General features: G+C 52.3%; 1 protein-coding gene across 6 annotated transcripts in view; it reads left to right on the forward strand.

Annotated features, from left to right (window-relative positions):
- The window catches only part of SAMD4A (sterile alpha motif domain containing 4A), a 96,931-nt gene that overhangs the window by 57,022 nt on the left and 26,276 nt on the right, over window positions 1-13,633 (forward strand). For all 6 annotated transcript variants that reach the window (XR_003541350.2, XM_039381651.1, XM_027724420.2 and 3 more), the window contains exon 2: window positions 4,904-5,422. Coding sequence is in view for 5 of the 6 variants with exons in the window: in XM_039381651.1 (XP_039237585.1) it covers window positions 4,904-5,422 (519 nt within the window). In the remaining variant the exon portion in view is untranslated. The remainder of the gene's footprint in view (window positions 1-4,903; window positions 5,423-13,633) is intronic.

The raw sequence follows: 13,633 nt of genomic DNA on the forward strand, positions 1-13,633 counted from the left end.
GCAGATTTGTGACAGAGAAATCCCATGAGAGCTTAATAAATTGGCAAACATCACCTCTTTCCCCAGTCAGGAAGCCCCAGTTTTGGGGATAGTGTTGGTCCTATTCATAGCACAAGCACAGGTTTCAGCCTTGGAAGCAGGACCCGGCTATATTTGGAGCTGGATTTATCCACAGGCACTCTGCACACACATCAGCTGGGCTGTCTAGCAGCAAAATCCTGGTCATTAAGGAATCCTACAGTAGAAGGTAGTTTCAATTCCCACCCTCATTCAGCTTCTCACCCAAGAAAATGTCCAATAATGAAAATTGGGATTTTTTGCTCTGGGGGCACCAGCAACTCCCATCAGTACAGGGCTGGGATGGGAGCTGGCTCCTTGCAGTGCTCATGGTCAGTTGTTATTTTAGCTCATGTCAGGGCAATGACAGCAACAGGCAGGACAGGGATTTTGAGGAGTTTAAAGGCAGCAGGGGGGAGTTTCTGACTTTGGGGCTCTCTCTGTGCTCAGATTTGCCTGTCGCAAATACCAGTAGTTGTGACATTCCATAAAACATCAAAATCCTTGTGATGGGAAGCACCAGGCATTCCTGAAGCAGCACCCGGGGGAACTAATGAGGCCCTAATGTGATTAGTGTGACCCACCACAGGTATCATGTCAAACCCTGGGATGTGGGACCCCAAAACCAGGGCACATCCTAATCGCGGCTGACCCGGAGCGCTTGTTCTGGCAGTAAAGGGTGAGATGGCCCAGATGGCCCAGAGTGCGTGGGAGCAGGTAGGGAGCCAAAACAGGGTCTCCTGTGTTCAGGGAGAGGGTGGAGAGAGGCTTTGGGGGATCACCAGCCCCTCTCCCCCTGCCCACAGGCAGCTCCAGCTTTCTCCCTCCTGTGCCGCCCTCTCCAGATGCCTCTGTTTTCTGGCAGATAGGATTAAGCCTGACCTTCCGCCCCATCTCAGAGAGAGCCAAGCCTCTTTCGGATCTAATTATTTTCCATTTTTGTTTAATTGTGCACATCCTGCTGCTGGCTGAGAGGGAGAGCAGCTCCTGCCCAGGCTGGGGCAGGGAAGAGCACTCGGTCCCTTACCAGCCACAGGCTTTTGGGTCAGTGCTCCATCTTTTGGGGTTGTGGTTTAAACCCCCAAATCTCTTGGAGGTCTGAGACAAGGTTCCAAGGAAGCAGCTCTGGCACCATCCTGTGTTTCTCCAGTGGTGACCTTCACACTCAGCTCTCCCTCGTGCGAGGAAAAGGAGTCCAGCCATGGCCACCTGCCTCCCCCATCCTCCTCCTCCTCCTCCTCCTCCTCCTCCTCCTCCTCCTCCTCCTCCTCCTCCTCCTCCTCCTCCTCCTCCTCCTCTTCCTCCTCTCCGGCACCCAGTTCACACCAGGCTCTGCTTCCTCTGTGTGCGTTTGGTTCCTATGTACAAGTGGCACTGACTTCTTTGAGCAGGGCATTGCCGGCCTGTTTTTAATGATCTTTGATTTCTCAGTGTATCCCAGCTGTTGCAGAATCCCAGCTGGTGCCAGGGTTGGGTTTGGCTGTACCAGCCTGGAAGCACTGCCAAAACACCCCACCGGGGTGATGAGGGGACGGGTGACATCCCTCTCTGCAGGAGGATGGGAGAAAATAGGACACATTTTCAACCTACCCACTGGCCAAGAGAGAGGGGACAGATAAATCAGATTAATCCCAACAGGAAGCTTTGCCTGTAGCACTGACATCTGCATATGGAAAATATGGAGGTGCTCTGGTGGACCTTGAGTCCCACTGTGCTTGTGTACCTTTTACAGCTTCTCTTAGGCTGAGCTTTGCTTTCCCAAATCCCATATTTTAGCACCAAAACAACCTCACAGCATTCCCACGGGCACGGGAGCACACTCAGAGTACCAAAAAGTCACCTCTGCTGCAGCAAAGCAGTTCCTTCCCCACCAAAGCTGTGCCACGTCGTGTCCCATGCTCCTTTCGGCACGAGACATCCCGGGCACGCCGTCGGCTGGCTCGGGAAGCGGCTCTGGAGGAGGGGTAGGTCTGTGGAGAAGTAAATACCACTGCAGAAAGTTCCAGTGAGAGCTGCTGGCGTTTCCAGCAAGCCATCTAGTGGCTTCCTGTTAAAATGGTTGCACACCTTGGAACTGGGAAGGCGAAGCTGGAAGGGCGAGTGCTGCTCAGCACCGCCGTTGTGCCCGGGAACTGATGTGCAGGGTTTGGTCCTAATTGGGAAAAGGCCCTACTGTAAGAGCCCTCTTCTGGGTCAGGGGGTGCTGGGGTGGTGGGAGGGGTGGGTCAGCTGCTGGCCAGCAGCATGGGTCGTATGGAATCACAGAATCATGGAATATCCTCAGCTAGCAGTTGGACAAGGATCATCAGGTTAAACTCCTGGGTCTTCCCAAGAGCAACCGTGAACCCAGGGAAGTGGTCACGGCACCAAACCTGCCAGAGCTTGAGGAGTGTTTGGACAAGGCTCTCAGGTACATGGTGGGATTGATCCTTGGGAATATCCTGTGCAGGGCCAGGAGCTGGACTCAGTGATCCTTATGGGTCCCCTCCAACTTGGGATATTCTATGATTCTGTTCTGTGATGTGTGATCCTACAGGTGGACATCCAGATCTGCTTTTCACTGCTGTGGGTTCAAGTACCCTGTCTCAAAAACACATGGAGTATATAGGGACAATCAGTGATTCAGAGCAGCTTCCTGTACAGAATGGAGAGGAGACAGCAGGCAGGGAGGGAGAACGTAAAGTTCTGGGGTTTTTTTTACTAACATGAGCGCTCAGTATGTCACTTGGTGCAGTTTTGGGCAGTGGGTTTAAAGCAAGCAGGAGATGGTTCAGTTGTGGTATCCTTGGGCACAGCCTGCTGCAGGGGCTGAAAGGTTGGAGGGGCTTGGTCAGCGCTGGAGGAGAGACTGTCCTGGGGCTGGGCAGTGTCAGTCAGGTGGTCTAGGTAGATCCTGAGCTGTCCTTGGTTGGGGCTTGTATAAACTCTTCAGAAAAACCTCTGGTGATGGAGATTTCACAATGTCGTAGGTTATCCTACCCTATAGAAGGCAGTTCTTCATGTCCAGCTTCATGTGCCGTTGCTGCAGTTCAGCTCACAGAATCAGTTAGGTTGGAAAAGCCCTCTAAGATCATCAAGTCCAGCCATTCTCCCAGCAGTGCCAAGGCCACCACTGACCCATGTCCCCAAGTGCCACATCCACGCAGGTTTTAAATCCCTCCAGGGATGGGGACTCCACCACTGCCCTGGGCATCATGAGCCATTGGAGAGCAGCTTGTCCATGCCAGTCTTCACCTCTCAGCTGAATGACAGGCTGGCTGGTGCAGTTCTGAATGATGTTCAGCCTGTGGTGCTTCCTGACCCAGGCTCTTCCCCACCTGGTGCTGCACAGTGATTTGTTCCCACCTGCACTCAGGTGCTTTCACCTCCTTAATGCAGAATTTTTTTTCCCCAACTCTTCTCCAAGTCTCACAGAACCATAGAATATCCTGAGTTGGAAGAGACCCACCAGGATCATCCAGTCCAACTCCTGGCCCTGCACAGGGCACCCCAGCAATCCCACCCTGTCCCTGAGAGCGTTGTCCAAAATCTCCTTGAGCTCTGGCAGCCTTGGTGCTGTGACCACTGCCCTGGGGAGCCTGTTCAGTGCCCAACCACCCTCTGGGGGAAGAACTTTTTCCTAATATCCAAATTAAACGTCCTCAGACACAGTTTCATTCCGTTCCCTCAAGTCCTCAGCGCTGACTTCAAATCCAGTTTTCTGGAGTGTTTTCCTTTCTCCTGCCATGGCACCTGCACATTGAGCACGTTTATCACATCACCCACATCACTGGTGACGTGCTGGGCGGTGTCAGGGCCGGCACAGGTCTCCTTGCTCGGCACATCCTCCCGGTCTGACGGTGAATCACCACCACCGGCTCCCTCCCTGTGGTTTTGGGATGAGTTGTGTGCCCACATTAGAGCAGTTTCTGTCTGCTGTGCTGCTGAGGGAGCCGTGTGTGGCAGCACCTAATGAATATCAAGATGTACAGCTCAGCCTGTTCCCCCAGCCATTCACAGGCCGGTTGCTCTGTCGCAGAAGGAAATTAAATTGTTCCTGACAAATCGGTGTCGGCAGTCACTTATCATCTTGTTATCTTCTAAGTGCTTACAAATAGGTTGTTTCATTATTTGTTCCATCAGTTTCCCAGGAGTTCGAGTTAAGTGACCAGTTTGTAATTCCCTGACTTTTCCTTCTGCATAATTTTTAGAGTTAAGCCCTATGTTTGCTTTTTTTGTCTGGTCTTCTAAGACCTCTTCTATCTGCTGTGAGCTAAGAGAGGAACAAGAGCTCTGAGGCTGCTTCAGCTGAGCCCTTCCCTCTGTACCTTTGGGGCTGGTGGATGGACCAGCACCCTGGTTGGGTGATTGCTTTCCTGCTGGGATGCTTCTTCCCTTCTCCCTCCGTGGCTCTCACCTGTGTTATCTTGTTTGAATCTTGACCTTTTCCATTTTCCAGTGAGTACTTCTAAAAGGTTGGCTTTATCCACCAAGTGATTTTGTTTAGTGTTTTCTGTAACCTGCAACGATATGGAAAAAATTGGGCCAAATCATGACTGTGATTAGGATAACAGCAGTGGAGTTGTGTGGCCGTAGAGCTGAGTGTAGTTTGGCATTTTTAGTGATTTTCAAGAGCATCTGGTAACTTCTGGCATCCAGTGGTGCACACTTTGCCCTGACCGTGGTTTCTGGAGCGTGGTAACCCCCCTGCCTGGGATGTGAGCATCACACACACAGACATCCCTTTGGATGCAGAAATCCCATGTTGGATTTACCCTGCCACGCTCTGTTTATATCTTAATTAGCTCTGTTTGCCAATCTCTCAATTATCTCCTTTCTTTTTTCTCCCCCCTCATTCCTCCAACAGGAATCATCAACCAGTGGCAACAGGAATCCAAGGATAAAGTGATTTCCCTCTTGCTAACCCACCTGCCTTTACTGAAGCCCGGCAACATCGAGGCGAAGGTCGAGTACATGAAACTCCTGCCCAAAATCCTGGCGCACTCGATCGAGCACAACCAGCACATCGAGGAGAGCAGGCAGCTGCTGTCCTACGCCCTGATCCACCCCGCCACCTCCCTGGAGGACAGGAGCGCCCTGGCCATGTGGCTCAACCACCTGGAGGACCGCACGTCGGGGGGCTTCGGCGGGCAGGGCCGGGGCCGCTCGGACTCGGTGGACTACGGGCAGGCTCACTACTATCACCAAAGACAGAACTCCGACGACAAACTCAACGGGTGGCAGAACTCTCGGGACTCGGGGATAAGCGTCAGCGCTTCCAGCTGGCAGGACAAAAACCTGGCGTGCGAGAACGGCCACCTGCCCCTCTACTCCTCCTCCTCCGTCCCCACCACCATCAACACCATCGGCACTAGCACAAGCACCAGTGAGTACCCACCTCCCCCCACCCCACCACCATCCCACTAGGAATTGCTGCTTTGCCGTGGTCAGCTGGGGGGCTAAATTCATCTGGGCCATAGAAAGAACTCCTCTTTTTTTTTCCTTTTTTCCGTTTCCTCACCTGCTTTTTTATTTCCTGCTTGCCTTGTTGTTTGTTTTTTTTTTTCCTCTCTCTAGTCCTGTGGGATTTTAAAGGCTCAGGAGATGGAGAGGAGGGAAAAACAGCCAAGCTATAAGAGCAGAAAATGTGTGTTATTGAAGGGAACCCCTTATATTTCATGTAGCTCTGTGTAGATTTGCAGTTCACGTTTCAAGAGTTCCTAAAGCAAGCAGAGAGCTGATGCTTCATGTCCAAAAGCGAGTTGGGGGACTGGAGGCAAATCCAAAAGTGCACTGGGGACTCAACTGGGAGGAAATGGGATTGGGACCACGAGTACAGGCACAATTTTTGGAAGCAGGGCTGGAATCTGCCATCTTCAGGGTATGTGAAAGCATTCACTTGGATCTGCAGCACAAAGAGGTGTGAAGCTGGTGGTGATTGAGGGGTTTAGGTGGATGATTCTCAGTGTTTTCCAGATGAGTTGGGTAGCTCTTCCCCCATGGAGACCTTGGCAGGCTTTGATGGATGGTGCAGAGCCCAGCCCAAGGCTCAGACACTCCGACACGCTGCAGAGCACCATGACTGGAGATTTATCACTGGTTTTGTGTGAGGATGTAGCACAGCCCTAACTGTTTTTAAAGAGCCATCCTTGGGAGAGGAGGAGCAAAGCATCCTCTCAGCAGGATTCAGGAGCTGCACTGACCACCGCTCCCTCTGGAGAGCTGTCACACCTTCCTCACTCTCACTTGGGTGACTGCCACCACCTCACCTTCAGGGCTGGGACATCCTCCTTCCCTTTGGGACGTTCAGAAGGTCTCTTTCCGAGATGCTCTGTCGGCATCTCCCTGGATATCAGGGATGTAGAGAGCACTTCAGGGAGAGGCTTCTTGTGGCGAGGGCACTGGTTTCTCCATCAGCGTGTGGAAAGCCACAATTAAAGAGCTGAAAGCTTTAAAATGGTCACTTAAGGCTTCTGGGTTTTTCCCTCTCCTGTGATAGTTGCTTTTTTTTAAAGCGGTGTTTCAAATCGACAGCGACACGAAACGCGGCTCTGGCTTTACTGCTGTACCACCCTGGTCCCTGCCTCTCCGGTGTCCATCCTTGCAGGCATGTGGGGATTTAGCAGAGGGGTCTCAGCTTCTCCGTGGACTCAGAACATCCTGCCCATCCCATCCCCGTCTCCTGCTGCTGTGGGATTGGGTGATGTTCAGCTTCCCCAAGAGCAGGGTCCCTGTGCTGCGGAGCTGTGTCAGGGAGAACGAGCCACGTGGGAAAGGCTTAACGAGGATGCAGGGTGAAAAGCACCATGACTGTGTTTGCAGTTGGTCTGTTCAACCTCTCCAAGGATTATTTTTTGGGGGGAGTTTCCAGGTGGTTTTTGCATGCCTGGCATTTTGGAGGCTTTGCACACCAGGGAGACAGTGGGAAGAGATGCCTTCAGATGGGATCTGGTTCCTCACGTCAGGATCTGAAAGCAGGGAGGTCTGGTGGGTGGAGCAGGTTAATCACTGAGAGTGACTGGAGCTCTGCAAGATGCATTAGGTCTTGAAGGACTCTTTCCAAAAACCCCCTGGAGTTTCTCTGAGCCTCTCTGTGCTCAGACTTAGCTCTCAGCAGAAGCAGTGACCCACCTCTTGCCCAACGGGGTCCCCAAGTTTTGGCACAAGGCCGAATTACTCAGCAGTGCCTGAGCTGCTGCACTGCTGTGGTTGTTCCTAAATTCTCCCAAAATTAGGTGTGTGCAGCAGCACTGGGACAGGAGCACCTGTGGATCTGCCAATGGCCCTACACTTTGCCTGGCCCTACATTTTTGCCTGAAGAGCACATCCCTCCTCCACCTCTGCTGCTTCCTTGGCCTCAGTATCCCCTGCTAGCTGTGGTTTAATCCTACATGTAAAGCTGTTGTAACTCCTGCAGATGTATTTTGCTGGCACCATGTTCAGGTAACCCTTGGGCTGAGCTGGAGGTGACCCAACCACACTTCACGTGCGAGTTCATAAACTTCCTTAACGCAATATTTGCTCGGACACGAGCACGGCAAGTCCACAGATAGATGCTAAAAAATAAACACTGCTCTCAGCCTTTGTCCCAGCCCCTCGACTCAATCAATACATCTATTAATCTTTTATTCCAAAGCAAAGCCCTCAAATCCTTACTGTTTGTTTAGGTTTTACTGTTGTTATGAGTTTTAAATTCTCCCTCTTGCTTGAAGGTGTTTGTCTGGGCAGGGGCTTAATCCAGCAACACCCTGCAGGGCACAGCCTTCCCAGACCTGTCCCTGCAAAGGCACTGCCTGTTCCTGTTGCCAAAATGTGGAAAAGACTTTCCCAGAGGAATAATGTGGTGATCTTGCCTGAGATACTTCCTTCTGGTGTTGTGGCATAATTAGGTGTAACGCTGTCCTGGCACAGGGCTTAAATATGGGTGGGGAAGGTCATGTGAGAGTTTGCTTTGTGCTGTCCTCGACTTTGACTCGACCTAGATGCAGGCTTTGGGATTTAGTTTGGGAATGGTTCATCTCCAGCTCTGGCAGGGATTGGCCAAGGCGTGAGGAGATGTTGCTGGAGCTCTCCAGCATTTACAGGGCAAGTCTGGAGTGCTCTGAGGGAGTCACATTGGATTTACCACAGTAGTGGTGATCCCAGAGTGGGACCAGCATCCTAAGTGATGATTCTGGGTCTGGAGCAATCTGAGGATATGGACTCACCCAAAAAGATGGAAGTTTGCCCAGGGAAGTTGTGGCTGCCCCATCCCTGGAAGTGTTCAAGGCCAGGTTGGACGGGGCTTGGAGCAACCTGGTCTAATAGAAGGTGTCCCTGCCCATGGCAGGGGGTGGAACAAGATGAGCTTTAAGGTCCCTTCCAGCCCAAACATTCTCAGATTCTGTGATCATGTGCTCCTTCCCATCCACTACATCTCCATCACTGCTTTCTCAGCCTGCCCTGCAGAGCTTGAGCTGCCACTTTAAACCAAGCTTTAGTGTGCCAGGAGCAAAGGCAGCCTTGGCTGGGCTTGGGCGTGCAGGTGGGCAGGAGGCCGGAGCTGCTCCGGCGCGGTGGGATGGGGTGAAACCCGGAATCCCGACTCTGCAGCTGGGTCAGGTGATGGTTGCAAAACTTTGGGATTGCACAACGTCTTTGCAGTGGACACAGGACCTGGGAACTCTGAAAGGACACAGGAAAGCAGCTGACTTTCAAAGGTGCCAACAGCTTCCTGCGTGGAGGCCCCTCCTTCCCTGCCCCTGAGGTAAATGATTCCACCTGAGTATGATCCAATGGCATGGCAGGATTTGGTTGTCAAGTGGAAGCACAGCATAGCTTTGGCCCTGTATTTTCCATCCTCTTGGAAGGGAATCTGTTCAGAGGCAAAGAAGGGTCTGTTAGATAAGCTGAGAAGGGGGAGAGCAGATACGCTGGTCCCATTTGGACCATAAAGTGACGGGGCAGTGATGGATAGATACAGGGAGAGACCTTGCTAGGAAATATCCTGCAGAGCAGGAATCCCAGGTGTTGGGACTGTGTTTGTATAAGAGGGATGTTGCCAACTCTTTGGTGTTTCAGTGTCGCTGTGGTGCCTGGATTCCCCTGTGAGGGAACTGAGAGGACCAGCAAAGCTGTTTGCCAGTCTGGAGCCACCCTTCTGCTCCTGCACAAATGGGAAGGATGCTGGGTGCTCAGGCATGCACCCTTCCCATGGGAACCTGTGCCACAAAACTGGTGGTGTTTGTCTACAAGGAGAGAGAGAAGGAGAGCAAACAGGGCAGTGGAGAAGTGCTCACCTATACAACCTCCTTGTCCTGAAAAAGAAAAATCTCTATCTTGTCCTAGAGCTGAAGAGAAGGAGTAAATCAGGGTTCTTCCTTCCATGCACCCCAGACCAGGCTCAAACTGCCAGAGGGCAGGGTTAGATGGGATATTGGGAAGAAACTCTTCCCTGTGAGGGTGGTGAGAACCTGGCACAGGTTGCCCAGAGAAGCTGTGGCTGCCCCATCCCTGGCAGTGTCCAAAGCCAGGTTGGACGGGGCTTGGAGCAACCTGGGATAGTGGAAGGTGGCCCTGCCTATGGCAGGGGGTTGGAATTAGATGATCTCTAAGGTCCCTTCCAACCCTGTGTTTCTGTGATCCTGCCCTGCAGGCAGAGCTGCAGCTGCTAACCTGTGTGTCAGCACACACGTGTGTGACATGACTTGCTGGATTTGCCAACATTTGCCCCAGTTATGGACTCCCCGGTGGGAGAGCAGATGAAGATGATGGTGGAGTTCTCCCCCAGTCATCAGGGAATTGAGGTGGAACAAACCACATCAAGAAAGCAACTGCCATGAATGGAGTGTGGGTTTCCTGAGTCTTCCTCCCCCTGCACTATTGTGCAGCTGAGTTTGATAACGGGATAACTGCATTTTTATAACCCACAGGACCACCCTGGTCTGTGTTGGGTTGATGGGCAGCTTGCAGGTCATTCTCCTCTGTGTAGATTTTCAACAGCACCTGAAGGGAGGGCATAGTGTGTCCTCAGCCTGTGTTTGCCTTACATAGGGCGACACATTTCCTCCCATGCAAACTTAGAAAAACGTGCCTTGTAAATGTGGAAAAGTCTTAATGAGGCTACAGCAGTGAAGCAAATAAATGTCCTGTTCTTGCCAGGGGTGGATTAGCTTTGCACTTGGGAATTAACTTCAGAAACTTGTTCCTCAGTTGGCTGTGCTGAGACTTGGCACCCTGGCACTCATCCTGCCAGCCAGAGACACCCCTCACGTCTGCTTTCCTTCTCTTTTACTGATAGACTGAGAAAAGTTCGTTGGCCCTGTAATAAACACTTGAGCTTTTCAGTGGTGGCAGATGAGGGCATTTGTTGTCTTGCTCATGCCCTCTAGTGTCGCTCGTAACCATCAGAGAACACTTCCAGAAGTCACCCACTTTTCCAGGGGCCCAGCGCTACAAAATCTTACTAATTCTGTAGCTTAAAATCAGAGTTCTTGCACAGGAAGGTCAGGTGTGAACAGAGTTGTTTTCTCAAAGCCATGTACATAAATACAGCAGCAAACAGGACTGCGAGCGAGGGCAGCATAGAATCGTGGAATCATTTAGGTTGGAAAAGACCTTTAAGATGATCGAGTCCACCCATAATCTTCTACTCCAGCTCTGAGGAGCAGGTGCAGATTTCCTGGCCCCTCTGTAAGTTCAAAGCATTTTGTCCCTGGTAGACACATTGCACAGCTCTGCAGACCATCACTCAGCTGGTGAGGAGGTGAGCAGTCACCCACCCTCAGCCTGGAGGCCATCGAGCTTTGGAGATGGAAGTGGTGGTGGAGGACAAGAGCGATGGCCTTTGGGGTATCAGCAGTGCTGGGCAAGGTCAGCTACTGCTGTCGAGTGTGTTTTATAGCCAGCTTCCCTTCCTGCTGCTGAGGCTGCTCCATTTGCTGTGTCCCTCACCGTCTGGTTGGCAAGGAGGTGTCCAAACTCAAAACAGAGCAAGCTGTGCCCATTCTCTGTGAGCTGCTCTGCCAGACAGGATGTTTTTAGTTGATGGACCAGCCACGTGTGCTCATCCCACCATCAGCCCAGCTCCCACCCTGCTCAGACCTGGTCTCCAAGCAGGGTGTCCGTGTGAGCCATCCCACCCTGGGAGCAGGTCAGCTCCCAAGGTGGTTGTTGGCTGGTCCAGTGCAGGGAGTGAGACTGCTCCCCCCCTTCCCAGGTGTGTGGGATCTGGGAGTGCAGCATCGAGATGCGGGCTGGGAAAATTAGTTTGTCGTAGTGGAAGAGGTCAGGGCAGCCCCGTCGTACAGTCCAAGTAAAAAGAGGAAATGGCCTCAGTTGTGCCAGGGGAGGTTTAGGTTGGATATTAGGAGCAATTTCTTCACCTAAAAGGTCAAGCACTGGAACTGGCTGCCCAGGGCAGTGGTGGAGTCCCCATCCCTGGAGGGACTTAAAAAACATGTAGATGTGGCACTTGAAGACATGGATTAGTGGTGACTTGGCAGTGCTGAGGGAATGGTTGGACTCTGTCTTAGAGAACTTTTCCAACCTCAGTGATTCCATTGCTCTCAAGGGCTCAAGGTAAAGATGTTTTGAAGATATTTTGGGCAGGAAATCATTCTGGCCCTGCCTTCTGGTCTGTGAACTGCCAGCATCCGTGTTGCCTCACTCAGTTTTTCCTGACCCAGTGTTTTGATTTACTCTTGTACTTGAGCAACAGTCAGAACCTGTTCTAACCTTGAAACTTCAGTTTAGCTGCCTCGGCCCGTTTGGATCCTCCTTTGAGCCTGTTTTGGCACGTTCCTTTCACCTCTTGGTTCCTGAGGGACCTCTTTTCTCATTGTGTCTTTGGTTGACCAACAAATGTCAGTGTGATGCTGAGGTCCCACCTTCAGTCGTCTCCACGGGGGTCCTTGACTGACATCAAAGCTAATCAGCCTACCTGTCATCTTCCAAACATCACACTCTACATTGGAAGGGAAAAAAAGACAGGATTCACAGGGGGACTTGGGTAACCCATCAGCCCTTGATGAACACTTGGCTCAGGACATCTGGGAGGGTGGTTCTCCTGTTCTGTTCTTCTGGGACTTGCAGTTCACTGGTGGCTTTGCTCATAGGGATGCCCAGCCATGCAGCTGTGGGGCAGAAGTTTCTTACCAGCAGCTGTTGCCTCTGGGAGGATGTGGATGGGTCTGGGGGAATGCAGATGGCTCTGGGTGGATGTGGATGGCTCTAGGTGGATGTGGATGGCTCTAGGTGGATGTGGATGGTTCTGGATGGATGTGGATGGTTCTGGGGGGATGCAGATGGCTCCGGGGGGATGTGGATGGCTCTGGGAGGATGAGTCTAGCAAGGCAGAGCTGGTGAAGGCTGTGAGGCTGGTGAGGAGGAGAGGGAGCACCGGGTGCCAGTGGTGACACGTGGCTGTCCCCAAAGAGGGCATATCACACATACATCCTCTGGGATCACACTGTTCCTTCCTCCAAACCTGGTATGTGCAAGGTTTGATCCGTACTCACACGTCTTACAGAGCACCGCTCCCAAATTCACGTACCCTGCTCATAGAGAGATGGCTCTGCAGCTTCCCGGCTGGAATGAGGCCACCTAATTTGGGAACCACCCGGGGATATTCCCACCCTCTCAGCTTGTGAAATCCCGGAGCAGTCCCAGATCGTAGGTGCTCAGGGCAGGGGCTGCCTGCCCTGGTTTTGCTGTTGGTGTGTTGCCTGTCCATTGGAGAGGGAGTAGGACACCCATCCTTGACCTGCAGGTTGGGTGGGGGGAGATTGAAGCTTGTGGCTCCAGTGCCACCTCTCCTTTCCTTACAGCAGCCCCAGTGTCTCAGGAATGGATGTTTAGAGGCAGCAGCAATGGTTTTATGTGTATCCTACAGTCCTTGGGATTCCTGTCACCAGTGAATGGTGCTTCTGACCTGGAAGCAGCACAGCTGACTGATGGTCTCTGGGTTGTGGAGCAGGGTCAGACATCCCCAGTAATTCCCTCAGACCCTCGGCAGTCTCCCGTATTGATGACCCGGAGGTTTTGTTGATGGATGGACCCTCCCAGACCCAGGTGTATTTTACCAGCCTGGTGCCTGTTGGATGCTGGCAGCAGGATTATTCATTGCGTGTCAGCTTGGTGCTCTCCTAAGGGAAGCTTTGCTTTTCCCATCACCCTGTGAGCACCTGTGGGTTCCTGTCAGCAGTTTGCATCCCCAGCGGAGCCTCCAGCGGTGTGGGATGGGGGGGCTCCATCTCAGAGCCAGGGATGCTCCTCAGCACCTCCACTGTTAACTAATGTCTGTGAAGGGCCTTGTGAGAAATGCCCCCCTCAAACCTGTCCTGCTTTGCCACAACATCTCATTCCCCAGCCCCACAGTAGTGTGAGAATCCCATTTGTGGTGTTTTCCTGAGCATCTTCACGGGGTGAGAAACCCCCGGAGAGAATCCGCTTCTCAACTCTCATCCTTTGAATCCATGCAACTCCAGCCTTTGGCAAGTGAAGGAATGGAGAGAGAGATGAGCTCTCCTTCCCCTCACCATCACACAGCAGCTGCAGAGAAACGGGCACGGAGGAGGGACGGGAGTGCTGTGGTTTGGGATTATCTGGAGCAACTCCA

Source organism: Pipra filicauda, unplaced genomic scaffold, assembly GCF_003945595.2.
Source record: "Pipra filicauda isolate LSUMZ 115617 unplaced genomic scaffold, ASM394559v2 scaffold235_size1210477_pilon, whole genome shotgun sequence".
Lineage (NCBI taxonomy): Eukaryota > Metazoa > Chordata > Aves > Passeriformes > Pipridae > Pipra > Pipra filicauda.